The sequence below is a fragment of the Dipodomys spectabilis genome, unplaced genomic scaffold (genome assembly GCF_019054845.1).
Source record: "Dipodomys spectabilis isolate Male_0828 unplaced genomic scaffold, ASM1905484v1 ptg000552l, whole genome shotgun sequence".
Classification (NCBI taxonomy): Eukaryota; Metazoa; Chordata; class Mammalia; order Rodentia; family Heteromyidae; genus Dipodomys; species Dipodomys spectabilis.
Genome location: NW_024871229.1, coordinates 485,116 through 502,212, shown reverse-complemented (window position 1 = coordinate 502,212; position 17,097 = coordinate 485,116). Strand labels below are relative to the sequence as shown.

Sequence of the window (17,097 nt, the reverse complement as noted above, 5' to 3'; positions counted from 1 at the left end):
GCCCCAGCCCGTACCGCCTGTCGTGTCAGGCGTCAGGCGCACAGCGTGCGGGGGCGGGGGCTTACACTAGCACGCGCGGGGCGTGGGCACGCGCAGGGGCGGGGGCTTACACTAGCACGCGCGGGGCGTGGGCACGCGCAGGGGCGGGGGCTTACACTAGCGTGCACAGGGGTTTAGATTTACACTAGCATGAGCAGGGGTATAGTTTTACACTAGCACACGCAGATGTGTAGGCTTACACTAGCATGAGCAGGGGTGTAGGTTTACACTGGTGTGAACAGGGGTGTAGTTTTACACTAGCACATGCAGGTGTGCAGGCTTACACTAGCGTGAGAAGGGGTATAATTTTATACTAGCACACGCAGGTGTGTAGGCTTACACTAACGTGAGCAGAGGTGTAGGTTTACACTAGTGTGTAGGTCTGAGCACGGTGCTCACGTGCGCGTGCATTATGGCCATGCCTCACACCCTTGGTTGGAATTCAAACACCAGAGCTGTCCTCTTTTCCTGTTTCCAGGGTTTGTAATGCATTTTAATCAGACTAACCTCCACTGCTGTCTCCCCCTCCCCTACCACACACCTTCTGCGAGATTCTTTATGTCATCATCATGCACGAACGCCACGCCATTCCATGTTGCTCACTCTGCACCATTCTTTCTTGTTCTTCAGCTGCGTTCGAATGCTCAGATCTTCCCAAACACACCCACTGGCTCTCCCAGCAGCTCCTTTCCCATCCCCTAACAATGTTGGCCAAAGCCAAGGCCACGACTCCTGCCAGCCCTGACCTCCTGAGCGCACTGTGGTGTGTCCCGGCCCGGCCCTGCGTGACCCCGGGTGGTTAGAACTCCACATCTGTCCCAGCTTCCTCCCGCTGGCTCTCTCCCCACACCTCCTACTTGGCAGCACCCTTTCAACACCCCAAGAGCCTTCAGGTGAATTCCTGCAGGCCTGGAAGGAGAGCTGATATCATGTCTGTATCATTCCCACCCCTTCCCCTTAGAATCTAAGACCATGGAGCTCAGTACCTCCAAGTCCAGTGATTCCGAGGAGGACTTCATGGAGGAAGAGGAGGAGGAGGAGGAGGAGGATGAGGAGGTGGAGGAGGAATCCGAGGAGGAGTGTGTGAGAGAGGAAGTGCTCATCCCTGCTAAACCTTTGCAACACACCGCCTCAAAGCCACTTAAGAATGGGGCTCACTTACCCAGGGTAGCCAAGAAAATTCCAAAGAAAACTGTAGCCACGACTGAAGCCGAGGCTGGGAGGAGAAAGAGAAGGCGGAAACGCAGGTGCCCTGTCCCCTGGGGACTTAGGTCCCGGGAGTCACCCCCACCCCCACCCCCACAGCATTTCCAAGGTGGGAGTCATTCACCTTCTGGTTTAAGAAAAACAAAATTCAGGACCCTCAGGATGGGTTCGGTTTGGAATTTACTCCTGTGGATGCCACCTGGTCCTTGAAGCTGCATCTAGAGAAAAGGCACTTATGTTGGGAACTTGTTGGGCGTCTCTTCTGCCCAGGACCTGTCCCCTCCCCTGCTCAGCCTGATTTCTGCTATTCCTCCATTCCAGACCCCTGACCATCAACCTGACCAACTGCAAGTATGAGAGCGGTAAGTGCCGGCGGGGGGCTCTGAGGGCTGAACCCTAGAACGGGCTGGAAGGCAGTATGGACAATGCAGGCTTATGATCCCCCAGCTCCTTCCAGGCCTCCTTTCATACCCAGCCCCTGGGGTTTGCCCTGCCAGCCTAGAACCTATTTTGAGGTTCCTGGGTCTCCCCGCTGGGCTCCTGGCAGTTTGAACTCGTCTCAGGGGTAGCGAGGGTGCTGCCACAGTTAGCTAACAGGAAAAAAGAAACATGGGAGACCTGCTCTTGTGCCCGTTTTGCGTTTTTTTTTTTTTCTTTTTTCTTTTGGTCGGTCATGGGGCTTGAACTCTAGGCCTGGGCACTGTCCCTGCACTCTTCAGCTCAAGGTGAGCGCTCTACCTGTTGAGCCACAGCGCCACTTCTGCTTTTCCAGTGGTTTATTGGAGATAAGAGTCTCATGGACTTTCCTGCCAGGACTGGCTTTGAACCGCGATCCTCAGATCTCAGCCTCCTGAGTAGCTAGGATTACAGGGGTGAGCCACCAGCCCCCGGCCTTTTGCCAGTTTTTTAAAATGTGTTCCAGCGCTGGCGGAGAGAAGGGCTGCAGGTGGGTGGTGGAGTTTCTCTAGCATGCACAAGGCCCTGAGGGGTCCCCAGTGCCACGAACCAAACCAAGAAGACTCTAGTTCTTCTCATGGACTTTGAAGGCACATCAACAATTAAAACAAAAATTCCCGCTAGGCCGGGCTTCCCCTTCGTCCTCTCTTTCCCCTCTGTCATCAGTTGAGGGGTCGTCCACGCGGCCAGTCTGATCCCTACATAGGACACAGTCCTGGTCAAGGGGCAAGGGTCAAAGGTCCAGACGCTTGTGTCTTCTTCACCCAATAGGGTAGAAGGGTCTGACGTGTATGGTGGGCGCCTGTCAGTTCATGAACTCGGAATTGAGACCTCCCTTTCGGCCTCCGGTGGGTTCTGTGCTGTCCTTCCCACGAGCCGGCTGGAGTCCTGGTCTTGTTGCTGGGGCCTGAGCCGGCAGCACTGACGCTGCCGTCTCTGCAGTGCGGCGGGCAGCGCAGGTCTGTGGCCTGAAGGAGGTGGGGGAGGACGAAGAGTGGACGGTGTACTGGACAGACTGCTCCGTCTCACTGGAACGAGTCATGGACATGAAGAGGTTTCAGGTACCGAGGGCCCGGCCCGGGATCCGAAATGACCCCACCCCCACCCCTCCATCCTGGCACTTCCTGTGGCTACACTGTGTGCATCCGGGTCTTCCCAGAGACTCAAGGATCTACTGCTCCAATAAAACTGTTCTCTTGCTGAGCACATTCCGTGGGTGATTTGCTCTGCCTGCCTCCTGCAGGACGGGGGGGGGGGGGGGGGGGGGCTGGGAGATGTAGCTCCGTGATGAGCACTTGCTTTGCATGCCTGAGCTCCCGGGTTTGATCCTAAGACACAGTAGCCAACAGCAAGGCCAGCTGGACAGTCCGGCTCCCCTCCCCCCCACGCCCTTATCAGTTTGGCATCCCACAGCTATGGAGACATCAGGCTGGTGCAACGCTAGGTGGCACGCAGACCTGTGGTAGTGTCATTGGCAGGCTGAGGCATTACATTCACAAGTCTGAGGTCAGCCTGGACTACATATCAACACTCTGTCTCAAAAACAGAGCAGGGTGGTTAGTAATACGCCATGCATAGCTTTAATGATGGGGATACATTTCTTTTTTTAAAAAAATTGGGGGCCTGGGCTGGGAAGGTGGCTCAGTGGTAGAGCGCTTGCCTTGCATGCCTGAGGCCCTGGGTTCGATTCCTCAGCACCACATAAGCAAAAAGAAAAAAGCCGGAAGTGGCGCTGTGGCTCAAGTGGTGGAGCGCTAGCCTTGCTGAAGAGCTGAGGGACAGCGCCCAGGCCCAGCGTTCAAACCTCACTATAGACAAAAAAAAAGTGCCCAGAAACCCAGAGAAGGCCGGGGTGTGGCTCAAGAGGTGACCAGGCAGAGGCAGAGCGGGAGAGCAGCCAGCCGGGCCACCGTGGCGTCACGGCAGAGCCTGCGGTCTCTGGGCAGCTGGTTCTCAGTGTCGTTATTTCTTCCTGTTGTGGAGGAGTGCTGTGTAGAAGGCCCAGCGTCCTGGCTGGGAGACCTCGGTCCAGCCGCCCCCATCCCCTGGCCCTGGGGCGAGGCTGGGGATGGCCAGTCAAGGAGGGGTCTGTCTGAGAACCCTGGGTTTTGTCACGCTGGGGGCCATACGCAGTGTGTGCCTCGATTTCCCCGTTTCCCTCACCAGTCCTCTGCTGCCTCTCTTTCAGAAAATCAACCACTTCCCTGGTATGACGGAGATCTGCCGCAAAGACCTGCTGGCCCGGAACCTGAACCGCATGCAGAAGCTCTATCCCACCGAGTACAACATCTTCCCCCGGACCTGGTGTCTCCCGGCAGAGTGAGCCTCACCCCCCGGGGTGTGCGGGGGCGGGGCGTGGACGGGCAGGGGTCCCCTCTGGACCCCGGCCTGTGGACACACAAGGGGTGTGTCTCCTCGGAGGGCTGGAAGCAGGAAGCCCTCTCCCTAGGACAGAACCTCTGACCAGCCCCTCCCTGCACACAGCTACGGCGACTTCCAGGCCTACGGGCGCCAGCGGAAGACCCGGACTTTCATCTGCAAGCCAGACAGCGGCAGCCAGGGCCGCGGCATCTTCATCACCCGGAGCCCGCGGGAGGTCAAGCCAGGGGAGCACATGATCTGCCAGCAGTACATCTCCAAGGTCAGGGGGCCTCAGAGCCCACCCTTCCCCAAGGGAGGAGCCGGGGTCCCCGCTCCTGCACCCCTGGCTGCACGCACCACCTCGGGCTGGATGGAGCCAGCGGGATTCACCGCCATCCCGCTCTGGTTGGATCTCTAGTTTTCCCAGCTCCTAGTTGTTTTGGGGGGAGGGGTTCTTACCCACTTTCTGTGGCCATCACAAGGATTCCCGGCATCCTCATGTCATTACGGCGTTCCTCGTGCACCTAGCGTGCCTATCGCGACGTGGTCTGACTGCGAGCATCCGCGAGGGTGGCACTCAGTAGGAACTGAGCAGTTCAGGACGTGCTCTTTCCCGTGGGTTTGCCTGCTCTCAGCCCTTCCTCATCGATGGCTTCAAGTTTGACATGCGGATCTACGTCCTGATCACATCCTGTGACCCTCTTCGCATCTTCATGTATGAGGAAGGCCTGGCCCGCTTTGCCACCAGGCCCTATGTGGAGCCCACCAATAACAACCTGGTGAGGACAGGCTGCCGCCTCTCGCCTCTCCCTCCTCCCTCCGCTGCGGGGGGGGGGGGGGGGGAAGGGTTCAAGGGAGAACTGGCAGCATTGGGATCCCAGGAGGTGCCCAGCACCCCTTCCCCTGCACAGCCACCGGGGAGGGGGCTGGGGGCTGGGAGATGAGAGGAGGAGAGGAGGAGTGCCCAGCAGCATGAGCCCACCAGGCCACTCCCCCCCCCCCCCCCCGGGGGCAGGAAGATGTCTGCATGCACCTAACCAACTATGCCATCAACAAACGCAATGAGAATTTTGTCCGGGACGACTCCACGGGCAGTAAGAGGTACCTTCTCCATTTCTCCTTCCTGTGCCCCTAAGCCCACCGTTCCTGGATCCCATGAGTGCCTGGCTGGCTTTCAGCAGGCTGATTGCCTAAAAACACTCTGCCTTTATAAGCCTGTCCTGTGCCTGAGCTCTGAGCGCAGACCGTCACTAATAAACCTGGGAACTGGCTCCCCCGGCTAGCGCTGCCCTTGGAAGTGAGGGGCACCACACAGAATTAGGGTCCATCCCAGGGAGCAGCCACCTGCGGCCAGGCCCCGCTGGTAGAACCTGACCTTCCTCTGAGCACTGGGCCTCCCAGGAAGCTGTCGACGCTCAACGCCTGGCTGCAGGAGCATAGCCATGACCCCCGGGAGCTGTGGGAGGACATCGAGGACATCATCATCAAGACCGTCATCTCGGCCCACCCCGTCCTCCGCCACAACTACCGCACCTGCTTTCCCCAGTACCTGAGCGCAGGCATCTGTGCCTGCTTTGAGATCCTTGGTTTTGACGTCTTGCTGGACCACAAGATGAAGCCGTGGCTGCTGGAGGTGGGCTTGCTCTCCCGGGCTTGGCCTGACCAGGATCCAGAGCCCACCCCGAGCAGGAGACCTGTGCACGGGTGCCCTGGGGTGGTGGACAGGGGAGGGATGTGAAAGCTCTGGTGGCCTCCAATGCCAGACCTGCCGGGGCGCCCCGGCTGCGCTTGGAGGGACTCTTTCTGCAGTCCGGCTGACTGCACGGCCCGGAGCGTCCCGCCTCATCCCCCCCCACCTGGAGCTCGGCCTGTGGGATCCCCCCCTACTGCCCAGCCTTCTCAGGCGGTCTGCAGAGGGGTGGATGACGGCTCCTCCGGCAGGTAAACCACTCTCCGAGCTTCACCACCGACTCCCGTCTGGATCGAGAGGTGAAGGACGCGCTTCTGTGTGACTCCATGACGCTCGTGAACCTCAGGGGCTGTGACAAGAGGAAGGTGCTGGAGGAGGACAAGCGGCGTGTGAAGGAGCGGCTGCTCCAGTGCCACCTGCCGCTGCGGGAGAACAGGTGCGCCCTGCCCCGCCCCGCCCCGCGCCCCTGGAAAGCCCCCCCAGAGAGGGAGGGCCACGTGGGGGGCTGATGACCTATGATGGATGTTGTTTGACTCACATCTGCATAGATAATAAGTCCTATACGCAGCATGGCCATGGTTCAACCACCAGTCTTTCCCCTGCCCTTCTCCTCCAGCTGCCTAGTTTTCCTCTCTGGGGCCAGTCAACACTCTCAGTGTAAAGTTTAAACCTGCATACACACGATGCATTTGTTGAAAATAGTCCTCTCCCTCTCCAACTGGAACATGGTGTAATTTTCACCCTGTGTTCTGCATGCTGATGTATTCCAGAACTATTTGCATATCAGCACGAGACGTTTTATTAGCCAGGTGTGGTGGTACACACCTGATACACAGACACTGGGAGTCTGAGGCCAGCCTGGGCCTCAAACTACACAGTGAGAGTCATAGGCAAACATTAAAAGATATTTGTAGCCAGACACTGCTGGTTCACATCGGTCATCCTAGCTACTCAGGAGGCTGAGAGCTGAGGATCAGGGTTTGAAGCCAGCCTGGGCAAGAAAAGTCTGAGGCTCTTACCTCTGATTAACCGCAAAAAGCAAGAAGTGCCAGGCATTGGTGGCTCACACCTGTCATCCTAGCTACTCAGGAAGTTGAGGATCTGAAGGTCATGATTCAAAGCCTTCCCCAGGCAGGAAAGTCTCTGAGACTCTTGACCTCCAATAAACCATCAGAAAACCGGAAGTGGTGCTGTGTCTCAGGTGGTAAAGCACTAGCCTTGAGCTGAAGAGCTGAGGGGCAGCGCCCAAGCCCAGCGTTCAAGCTCCACGGCCAACAACAACAACAAAAAAAGCCAGAAGTCGAGCGGCGGCTCCAGTGGTAGGGTGCTAGCCGAGCATGTTTCTCTTAGAAACCTAGGAGAGTTTTGGTAACTTGGAGTTCTTGCTTAAGAGAGGACTCCAATTTCTGAACACCAAGCCTGTGTCCATGGTGATATTATACAAGGTGGGCCTGGGCCAGGCACGGCCAGGGGTCTGGAGGCCCAGCAGGAGTAGAAGGCTGTGAACATCCAGCCAACCCGGCTTTCCCTACTGCGCATTCTCACCGCCACCCTCCCGCTCCCCGGAGCTTGGTTTCCACAGGCAAGAACAGATGGAGTCCTCCCAGGCAGCCATGCGGGACCAGGAGCGATACGAGGACTCCCACCTGGGCGGGTACCGGAGGATCTACCCCGGGCCGGACTCAGAGAAGTATAAGCCCTTCTTCAAGCACTACGGCTCCCTCTTCCAGGAGACTGCCGCCTCCAAGGCCAGAGAGGAGTGTGCCAGGTACCTCACCCTGCTGCTTCCCCACGGCTGCAGGTGCTGGGCCCGCCCTGGAGCTGACTGCCCACCCCCCCAGCAGGGGCAGAAGAAGCCCAGAACGTGAGAAAGTAGGAATGAGCTATCAGATCCCGAATGACCCTCTCCTCTCCAGTGTGTGTCTCCTTCCTTGTCTTTCCTTGCCCATCAGTTCCAATTCTAGATCACTGCTTACCCCCTTCTTCCAACACCGTGCCTGCAAGAGTCTGACACTGCCCTGTCTTGGTCAGGCAGCAACTGGAAGAGATTCGCCAGAAGCAGGAACAAAAAGAGAACTCAGGCACCAGAAAGAGAAAGGACAAGGACCAGAGCCTGGGAGAGTCCGTCGGGGAGAAGAGTCGATGCGGGGCAAGGCCGCAGGGCCTCTGCACTCACTTGGCTCACCGGAACCGGCACCAGGAAAAAGAGGTGCCGGGAGTTTTGTGGCTCTTGTCTTTCCACGGGGAATCCCTGCTGCCTGTCCCTCCCTTGCCTGAGAGAGATGAGCTCCTGGTCAGTAGATTGAATCTGACCTTTTGGAAGGGAAGTGAGAGACTAGAGGAAAGGGAGCCTTGCTATAGGCCAGGGAAGGGAAGGAACAGAGTGGGCAGGGGTCCAGTAGCATCCTTGCTAAGGGTTGGGGACTTGGCCTTAAAGAACTGCATTAATTTCTTGTGTACCTTGTAGCAGCTACAAGTACTGGACACCATGAAGCCTCAAGAAATTGTGGAAGAGGAGGAGCTGGAGCGGATGAAGTGCATGCTGCAGAGGGAGAATCTTATCCGAAGCCTGGGTATTGTAGAGCAGCTTCACCGAATGCTGCACCCCAACCACCGGGGCCAGAAAAATCTTCCTGAGTATCGGGTGAGGGTCCCCGTGAAGCCTCCCACAAAGCAAGGGAACAAGGGCTGCGATGCCAGCTCCTGGTGGTGGTTAAACCAGAGGAGGTTGCTGTGATGCATCAATTCACCGAGCCTGGCAGAGCGGAGCGCACCCGGCGCCGGCCGGTGGGTTCTTTTGCATGTTTCTAAACACCGTTGTTTCTGGTACTGACACCTGGCAAAGTGCAGCCCCCTCCTTTCTCAATTCCAAGAGACTTGCTCTCTGTTCCTCACAGTAATGCCCGCCCCAAACTCCTGACTGACAAATAACAAGGCCACCCCCACACTACGAAGTTTCTGAGTAATCATCTCCCCAGCCCCGCTAGTGGCCTGCCTACAGAGAGGGGAGATAAGTAAGTCAACAATCTTGGGCCAACAAAACAGCTGTTGCATTCACTAATCCCCAGGCAAACCCGTTGGGTGCTCTGTGTTTGTTGTTGTTATTGAACCCCAAAGGAGAAACTGCTTCATTAGTGGCTATGGCCTAGAGTGGATTTGTTACGTATTTCTTCCAGCACTCCATCCCACCTCAGCACAGGTGTGACGGGGGCTGCTCTTCTCCTCTAGCCTAGACATCACGAGGACGGGCTGGGCGGTCAAGAACTGCAACCTCTGAATCTGGTGCCGTTGGTGCTCCTGAGAGGGGCCGCGTCAGAGCAGGGGCCCCTTCACATCGCGCAACCACTTCGGCCCCAGGTATTGACCCCCAGGGTCTTAGGGCCACTGTCAAGCATGAATGCGGCAACCACCCAGCGCCTGAAGCCCAAGAACTTCAACTGGACGGGAGACCCGGCCGCCACTGGCTCCTGCTCATCCTCAACCAAGAGCCACAGGAGGCACTATTTTTCCAGCGCCAGAGTCCGGCTCACTAGTCGTAAGTGTGACAATAGCGCATCCCTTTACGGCAGACACCCGGCCCCCGCCCTTACCAAGGGGGGGCGGGAGAGGACGGCGGTGCGATCGTGACGGGGTGCGGCCAGGACGCCCCGGGGCACGGGGTGCGTGGCCGTTGGGAAGCCGGTGAAGAGGGGCCCCGTGTCTCCACCGCAGAAAGCCAGGCCAGCAGGAGGCTGGAGGCCATCAATCGGAACCTGGCCGGATCGGTGCCACCGACCTTGACCCCGAAGCAGGGCTACGTCCTGCAGCGGGACAGGGAGGACGGGCCTGTGTGGAGCGAGGGCGCCGCGCCCTCCGGGGCGCACCCCGAGCGCAGGGCGGCCCGGGCCCGGGCGCACCCGCTCTGCCCCGCCTCGGCGCCCGTGACGCAGCCGCAGCGGGCCGGCGCCGCGCTCAACCTCAGCCAGTACCGGTGAGGGCGGGCGGGAAGGCCCGGCCGCTCCACCCGCCCCGGCCCACCCCGGCCCCGGGACGGCCGCCCGGGATCGGGCCAGGGCCCCGGCCGGCGGCGGGCGGGACACGGCGCCCCGCCGGGCCTCCGGCGCGCGTCTGCGGGGAGCGGTGCCGACGAGCCGCCCAAGAGCCGGGGCCGGCGCGCTGCGGGCCCCGGGCGGGGCCGGGCCGGGGGGTCCCGCGGGGCCGGGGCCGGGGGTCCCGCGGGGACCCCTTCCCAGCGGAGCCGGCTCCCCGGCTCCCGCGGCGCGGAGCGTCCCGCCGGGCTTCGCCCCGCCCGCCGGCCACGGGCGGGGCCCCGGCATCGAACCCGACTTTTTATTAAAGTTTATGTCGTTTTCCAGGCGCGTCCAGGCTCTCATTTAGACCCGCGCGGAGAGGGAGGCCGCTTCCGGCCCCGCCCACAGCTTCCGGTACCGGCCGCCACTTCCGGGCCCGCCCCCCGCGCCGGCGTGAGGCGCCGGGAGCTAGCGCGGGGCGTTCGCGTCGGCATGGCGGCCGCGCTGGGCCTCCGGCTGGGCGGCCGGCTCCGCCCCTTGGTCGCCCGCTGTGGGTTCGCGACCCGGGGGGTGGCGGGCCCCGGTCCCGGCCCCCTCGGCCGAGAGCCGGACCCCGATTCCGACTGGGAGCTGGAGGAGGAGCGGGAGCTACAGGAGGTGCTGAGGTACCGGCGGCTTCCCGGGCCCCCGGCCTGAAGCAGGGCCCGGCGCTCCGGGGCTGCGGGCCGGCCCCCCCCGGGGTTCCGGGCCGACCAACCGGCCGTCCTCCGGGGCTGCGGGCCAAGCGACCGGCCCCCGGGGTTCCGGGCCGACCGACCGGCCGTCCTCCGGGGCTGCGGGCCGGCCGTCCCCCCCCCCGGGCCTCCGGGCCGCCCCCCCGGGGTTCTGGGCCGGCCGTCCCCCGGGGTTCCGGGCCGACCACCCCCCGAGGCTGCAGGCCAAGCGACCGTCCCCCCGGGCCGGCCGCCCCGTCCGCAGCGGCCCTGGCCCTGCCATCTGTGGCACGGGGGCAGGCGTTCGTCTCCGCTCCCGCGGGCCCGAGCGCCCCCTGGTGACCTCTGGCCCCCGTGGGTGGTGTCCGGCACGCTCCCGGGCCGTGACAGTCGTAGGTTTAGGTTCGGTTTTCGGGGCGCCGTTGGGAGCGATGTTAAGCCGGAGGTCATGGCCGGGTTGCCTTCGCTTCCACGCATGGCTTCCGCCCTCCATTCTCTTCCCCCAGTACCCTGCAAAGACAGAGAAAAGCAATGCGATTCCAGAAAATTCGGAGGCAGATGGAGGCGCCCGGTGCCCCACCCAGAACCCTCACGAGGGAAGCCATGGAGCAGATCCGGTGAGCCTCTCGGTGCCTCCGCAGACCGCGGTGTGACGGAGGTGCGCAGCCTGCCCAGTGCAGCGCCTGTCTTTGGGACGCGGGGTGTCAGCGCAGCCCCGGAGCCCCAGAGCTCCACGCCGAGCTGCTTTTCCAGCCTGGACTGAGTTTGTAACGCGATGGCACAGCCAGTTTGTTTTTGCTAGAAATTTGCAAGGCTGAGCTACCTTCCCAGCCCTTTGCTAGAAATTTGAAATAGAAAATTGCGGGCATCACAGCATGTAATCTGGATAGTAAATCATTACTCCCAACTTTTTTTCTGGGCGCGGGGAGGAGAGTAGGGTCAATAACTTAAAGGATCAATAACTTAAAGAAGTTTTGAAAGGGATTTTTTTTTTGTTGTTGTTGTTGTTAAAGCTTTAATTTTTGGCTGGGCGCCGGTGGCCTGTCATCCTAGCTACTAAGGAGGCTGAGATCTGAGGATCATGGTTCAAAGCCAGCCCTGGCAGGAAAGTCCGTGAAACTCTTATCACCAATAAACCACCAGGAAACCATAAGTGACACTGTAGCTCAAGTGGTAGAGCGCTAGCCTTGAGCTGAAGAGCTGAGGGACAGCGTCCAGGTCCAGAGTTCAAGCCCTACTGACAAAAAAAAAAGCTTTAATTTTTACATGAAAAAAATATCTCTTTAAATAGGGGCTCAATTTGTAGTCTAGTCTGGCCTTATATCCACAGTCCTGTGTCAGCCTTCTCGGTGCTTGAATTGTAGGCATGTGCTACCATATCCTGCTTTTTTTTTTTTTTTTGTCAGTTGTGGGGTTTGAATTCCGGGCCTGGGCACTGCCCCTCAGCTCCAGCTCAAGGCTAGCACTTCAGCACTTGAGCCACAGAACCACTTCCAACTTTTTTTTTTTTAATGTGGTGCTGAGGAATCGAACCCAGGGCCTCATGCATGCAAGGCAAGTGCTCTACCACTGAGCCACCTTCCCAGCCCCCTGCTTTTTTTTTTTAAGGCATATATATATATATATATATATATATTATTTTGAATAGTGAATGTATTACAAATCAGAACAGATCTGAACATACCAGGAAGTATGCATTGAGACTGGTTTCCATAGCCGGTCTCGCAGTGTTGCTTTCTCTCGGCAGTTGCTGGGGTTTGAACTCTTCCTCTTGGGTGCTCTCATTGCTGTGAACCAGCTCCACATAGGGACGGCATCTGCATCTTGTGCGAGCCTCCTCTTCACTTACCTATCCCTGGTGTTATCCATTTGCTATTCTGGTAGGAAACTTCTTCACAACTTGAAAACCTGCTCCTTCTTCCTATAGGTATTTGCACGAGGAATTTGCAGAGTCCTGGTCAGTTCCCAGATTGGCAGAAGGCTTTGACGTCAGCACTGATGTTATCCGGAGAGTTTTGAAAAGCAAATTTGTGCCCACTTTGAAGCAGAAACTGAAGCAGGATCAAAAAGTCCTTAAGAAAGCTGGGCTTGCCCTCCCTGCCTGGCAGCGCCCCGGCTCTGGACACAGCTTGCCGCCATGCAGAGCGGGTTCTTTGCTTATTCCGGGGGATGAAGCCTCAGCCACAAGTCAGAGTCACCACACCGCCTTGGAAATGATAGCGTCCCCCGCTCACAGCAAAGACTCTCCCAGGAGACAGAAGGGGGGGAGTCAGGGAGTGCAGGGCCTGCGGAAGGAGAGCGAGGTTCCCTGCACCACAGCCTCGGGTCATCGGAGAGAACTGCAGAAATGCCCCCGCAGTGACCCTGAGGACTCCACGCCTGACGGCAGTAGGTGGCCAAACAGGGACAGGATGCAGGAGTTGAAGGCAGGGGAGCCAGATGGCCAGAACTTCAGCCCTAAAGTTGTACAGAGGGGGCAGGAGTTCTATGATAGCAATGGGAACTTCCTGTACAGAATTTGAGCTGGGACTAGCTTTGGCATTGACCTGGGCAACTGGCAGGATTTTTGCCTATGAATTGGCCAATTTGCAGTTGGAGGACATGAGGAACCTGCAGTTTCGATAGATTGAAGCTTCCTGGAGCATAGCTTCCAGTCTGATCCCCGTGGATTGGCAATCCTCAGTCACCTACATTGGCTGGACTTCCCGGGTATTGGAATCTGCCATTTGTGTGGCTGTGAGTTTCTGTGATACTGGTGACAATGTATTTGGGAGGAAATGAGGAGCCTGCCTTCTGCCTTTATTTCCTCCTCGACTGCAGAACACTAGTGATACTAATAGTGCCCAGTCACCTGTTGGTTCCCTTCTGAGCAGAAGTAAAGTCCAGTGGAGCCATGTGGCAGTTGCTTGCTACTCTGTGGGGCTACAATTTATTTGTGTGAATTTTTATTTTTTTGTCAGTTGTGAGGCCTGAACTCAGCCTGGGCGCTGTCCCTCAGCTCTTCAGCTCAAGGCTAGTGCTTTACCACTTGAGCCACAGCGCCATTTCTGGCCTTTTCTGCTTATGTAGTGCTGAGGTATCGGACCCAGGGCCTCATGCATGCAAGGCAAGCGCTCCACCACTGAGCCACCTTCCCGACTACAATTTGTTTAAGAATCTGGGAGAGTGAGAGGATGGAAAAGGTGGAAGGAAAGGGAAGGAACCCGCAACCCTTGTCATTAAATTTTACGTCAGTGGGGTCCAAAAGAGACTCCTAAGAGCCGTGTGCAGGGCACTGGCTCAGTGGCAGATTTTAAAGTTGAACATTTTTCTCCTAGTTGCTGGGGTTCTGCAAAAAGTAGAAAGCAGGCATAGGCTTTATAGTCACCAGTGTAACCTCTAGCCACATTTTATTTTTTTTGTTTTGTTTTTTTGTCGGTCGTGGGACCTGAACTCTGGGCCTGGGCGCTGTCCCCCAGCTCTTTATCTCCAGGCTAGCACTCTACCCCTTGAGCCACAGGGCCACTTCCAGCTTTTTCTGCTTATGTGGTGCTGAGGAATCGAACCCAGGATCTCATGCATGCAAGGCAAGCGCTCTACCACTGAGCCACCTTCCCAGCCCTCTCCAGCCAACATTCTTTTTTTTTTTGTTGTTGTTGTTGTTGTATTGGATCTGGTCATGGGGCCTGAACTCTGGGCCTGGGCGTTGTCCCTCAGCTCTTCAGCTCAAGGCTAGCTCTCTACCACTTGAGCCACAGTGCAACTTCTGGCTTTTTTCTTTTTGCTTATGTGGTGCTGAGGAATCGAACCCAGGGCCTCAGGCATGCAAGGCCAGCGCTCTACCACTGAGCCACCTTCCCAGCCCTCTCCAGCCAACATTCTAAAGGTTAAATGACATCTGATTCTACAGAGGCGCTATGAGGTGGGCGAGAACAGATTTCAGTCCCTTTTATAAATAAGAAAATTTAGCTGAGTGTTGGTGCTGAGTCGTGACTCAGGTCTCCACTGATACAAAAGAACACTGCACTGTGTACTATGCATCCTGTTAAATCTGTTTGTTCTTTTATTAGTCCTGGCTGTGGCTCTATGTAGGATGAAACATACAAAAAACAAAATAACATTTCCAACAGTGTTTCAGTTTGCTATACATGTTTAAGTGAATGAAGGTTGTTAAAACACTGACATCCTTACCCTGCTGGAATTGTGATGCCACAGCAATTTTTTATTTATTTTTTATTTTTTTGTCAGTTGTGGGGTCTGAACGCTGGGCCTGGGCGCTGTCCCTCAGCTCTTCAGCTCATGGCTAGCGCTCTACCACTTGAACCATTGCGCCATTTCCAGATTTTTCTGATAATTTGGTGCTGAGGAATTGAACCCAGGGTCTCATGCATGCAAGGCAAGCGCTCTACTACTGAGCCACCTTCCGAGTCCCTGCCACAGCAATTTTGACACTTGTTCTTTGGTGTACAGGACAAAGCCCCATCACATGACCAAAATTCTAGAAACCACAGAATAACCCTTACTCTCAATGCCTGTGATCATCATGTAGTTCACGGTAAAGACAGATATTTTTATGGTGTTACACTGATGGACATTTCTCTCGAGATTTACTTGAGAGGTATTTAATGCTGCTTGACAAGTTACAATTGTCACTCTAACTTGGAAGTCATCTGTCTTTTAAGGCCCTTTCCCCATGGTCTATGGAAATTATGAGACTGTAAAACTTTTTTTTTTTGGTCTAGTGGTGGGGCCTGAACTCTGGGCCTGGGCGCTGTCCCTCAGCTCTTCAGCTCAAGGCTAGAGCTCTACCACTTGAGCCACAGTGCCAAACTGGCTTTTTTTCTTTTGGCTAATGTGGTGCTGGGGAATTCGAACCCAGAGCCTCATGCATGCAAGGCAAGTGCTCTACCACTGAGCCACCTTCCCAGCCCCAAGACGGTAAAACTTTTTGGGGGGGTCCAGTCGTGGGGCCTGAACTCTGGGTCTGGGCGCTGTCCCTCAGCTCTTCAGCTCAAGGCTAGCGCTCTACCACTTGAGCCATAGTGCCACTTCCAGCCTTTTTTCTTTTTGCTTATGTGGTGCTGGGGAATCGAACCCAGGGCCTCATGCATGCAAGGCAAGCGCTCTACCACTGAGCCACCTTCCCAGCCCCAGAGACTGTAAAACTTTTTATTTATCTATCTATTTAGGGTCCAGTCATGGGGCCTGAACTCTGGGTCTGGGCTCTGTCCCTCAGCTCTTCAGCTCAAGGCGAGCGCTCTACCACTTGAGCTACAGCGCCATACCACTGAGCCACCTTCCCAGCCCGAGACTGTAAAAGTTTATAGATGAGTTTTCCATATTCCTTATCTATTGTCGCTGTGACCCGATGCTTGATAAACACAAGGACTTTCCAGCCCAGGCTGGTTTTGAACTGCAGTCCTCTGATCTCAGCCTCCTAAGTAGTTAGGATTACAGGTGTGAGTCATCAGCACCTGGCCTTGTTTTTAATCCTTTTTTCCCATGCAGAGGATTGAGCCAAAGCCTTCTTTTGCCTACTCTTTTTTGTTTTTGAGACAGGGTCTCACTACTACCATTGATAGCTTTGGCCTCATGGGATTATAGGCATGTACCACCAAAACTTTAGGGTTTGAACTCAGTTCCTTGGACTGGCTAGGCAGGTGCTGTACATCTTGAGCCAGGCCCCCTAGGCCCTCCTCCCTTTTAAGTCCAGGTGGCTTTTTTTTTTTTTTGGTCCGTCATGGGGCTTGATTTCTGGGGGGGTGTTGACCCTGCGCCCTTCAGCTCAAGGCAAGCGCTCTACCACTTGAGCCACAGCGCCACTTCCGGCTTTTTCCTTTTTGCTAATGTGGTGCTGAGGAGCTGAACCCAGGACCTCATGCATGCAAGGCAAGCGCTCTACCACTGAGCCACCTACCCAGCCCTGAGACTGTAAAACTTTATGGATGAGTTTTCCATATTCCTTATCTATTTTTGTGACCAGATGCTTGATAAATACAAGGACTTTCCAGCCCAGGCTGGTTTTGAACTGCAGTCCTCTGATCTCCGCTTCCTAAGTAGTTAGGATTACAGGTGTGAGCCACCAGCACCTGGCCTTGTTTTTAATCCTTTTTTCGATGCAGAGGATTGAGCCAAAGCCTTTGCATACCCTTTTTTTGTTTTTGAGACGGTCTCACTGCTACCATTGATGGCTTTGGCCTCAAACAATCCTTCTGAGTCCCTGGGATTATAGGCATGTACCACCAAAACTTTAGGGTTTGAACTCAGTTCCTTGGACTGGCTAGGCAAGTGCTACACATCCTGAGCCAGGCCCCCTAGGCCCTCCTCCCTTTTAAGTCCAGGTGGCTTTTTTTTTTTTTTTTTTGGTCGGTCATGGGGCTTGAACTCTGGGCCTGGGCGCTCTTCAGCTCAAGGCGAGCGCTCTACCACTTGAGCCACAGTGCCACTCCCGGGGTTCTGAGTGGTTCATTGGAGATGAGTTTCACGGACTTCCTGCCCGGGCTGGCTTTGAACTGCGATCCTCAGATCTCAGCCTCCTGAGTAGCTGGGATTTCAGGCGTGAGCCATGGGCGCCCGGCTGCAGGTGGCGTTATTACCATCAGGCCTCCCACCCCCGTAATCTCCAGGTCAGTTCCCATTGCCA

At 56.6% G+C, this 17,097-nt stretch overlaps 2 protein-coding genes across 2 annotated transcripts; both read left to right on the top strand.

Annotated features, from left to right (window-relative positions):
- Positions 1–1,011: 1,011 nt before the first annotated feature.
- On the top strand, positions 1,012–9,726 carry LOC122100009 (tubulin polyglutamylase TTLL13-like). Its single transcript, XM_042670456.1, has 14 exons — positions 1,012–1,286; positions 1,567–1,607; positions 2,644–2,762; positions 3,890–4,020; positions 4,186–4,342; positions 4,698–4,841; positions 5,078–5,163; positions 5,464–5,695; positions 6,004–6,188; positions 7,335–7,520; positions 7,784–7,961; positions 8,220–8,396; positions 8,981–9,287; positions 9,464–9,726. The coding sequence occupies exons 1-14, from the start codon at positions 1,012–1,014 to the stop codon at positions 9,724–9,726; spliced, it is 2,481 nt and encodes an 826-aa protein (XP_042526390.1).
- A 503-nt stretch (positions 9,727–10,229) lies between these two features.
- Ngrn (neugrin, neurite outgrowth associated) lies at positions 10,230–13,387 on the top strand. The gene is made up of 3 exons (XM_042670470.1): positions 10,230–10,427; positions 10,982–11,092; positions 12,403–13,387. The coding sequence occupies exons 1-3, from the start codon at positions 10,255–10,257 to the stop codon at positions 12,995–12,997; spliced, it is 879 nt and encodes a 292-aa protein (XP_042526404.1). The 5' UTR covers positions 10,230–10,254; the 3' UTR covers positions 12,998–13,387.
- The last annotated feature ends 3,710 nt before the right edge of the window (positions 13,388–17,097 follow it).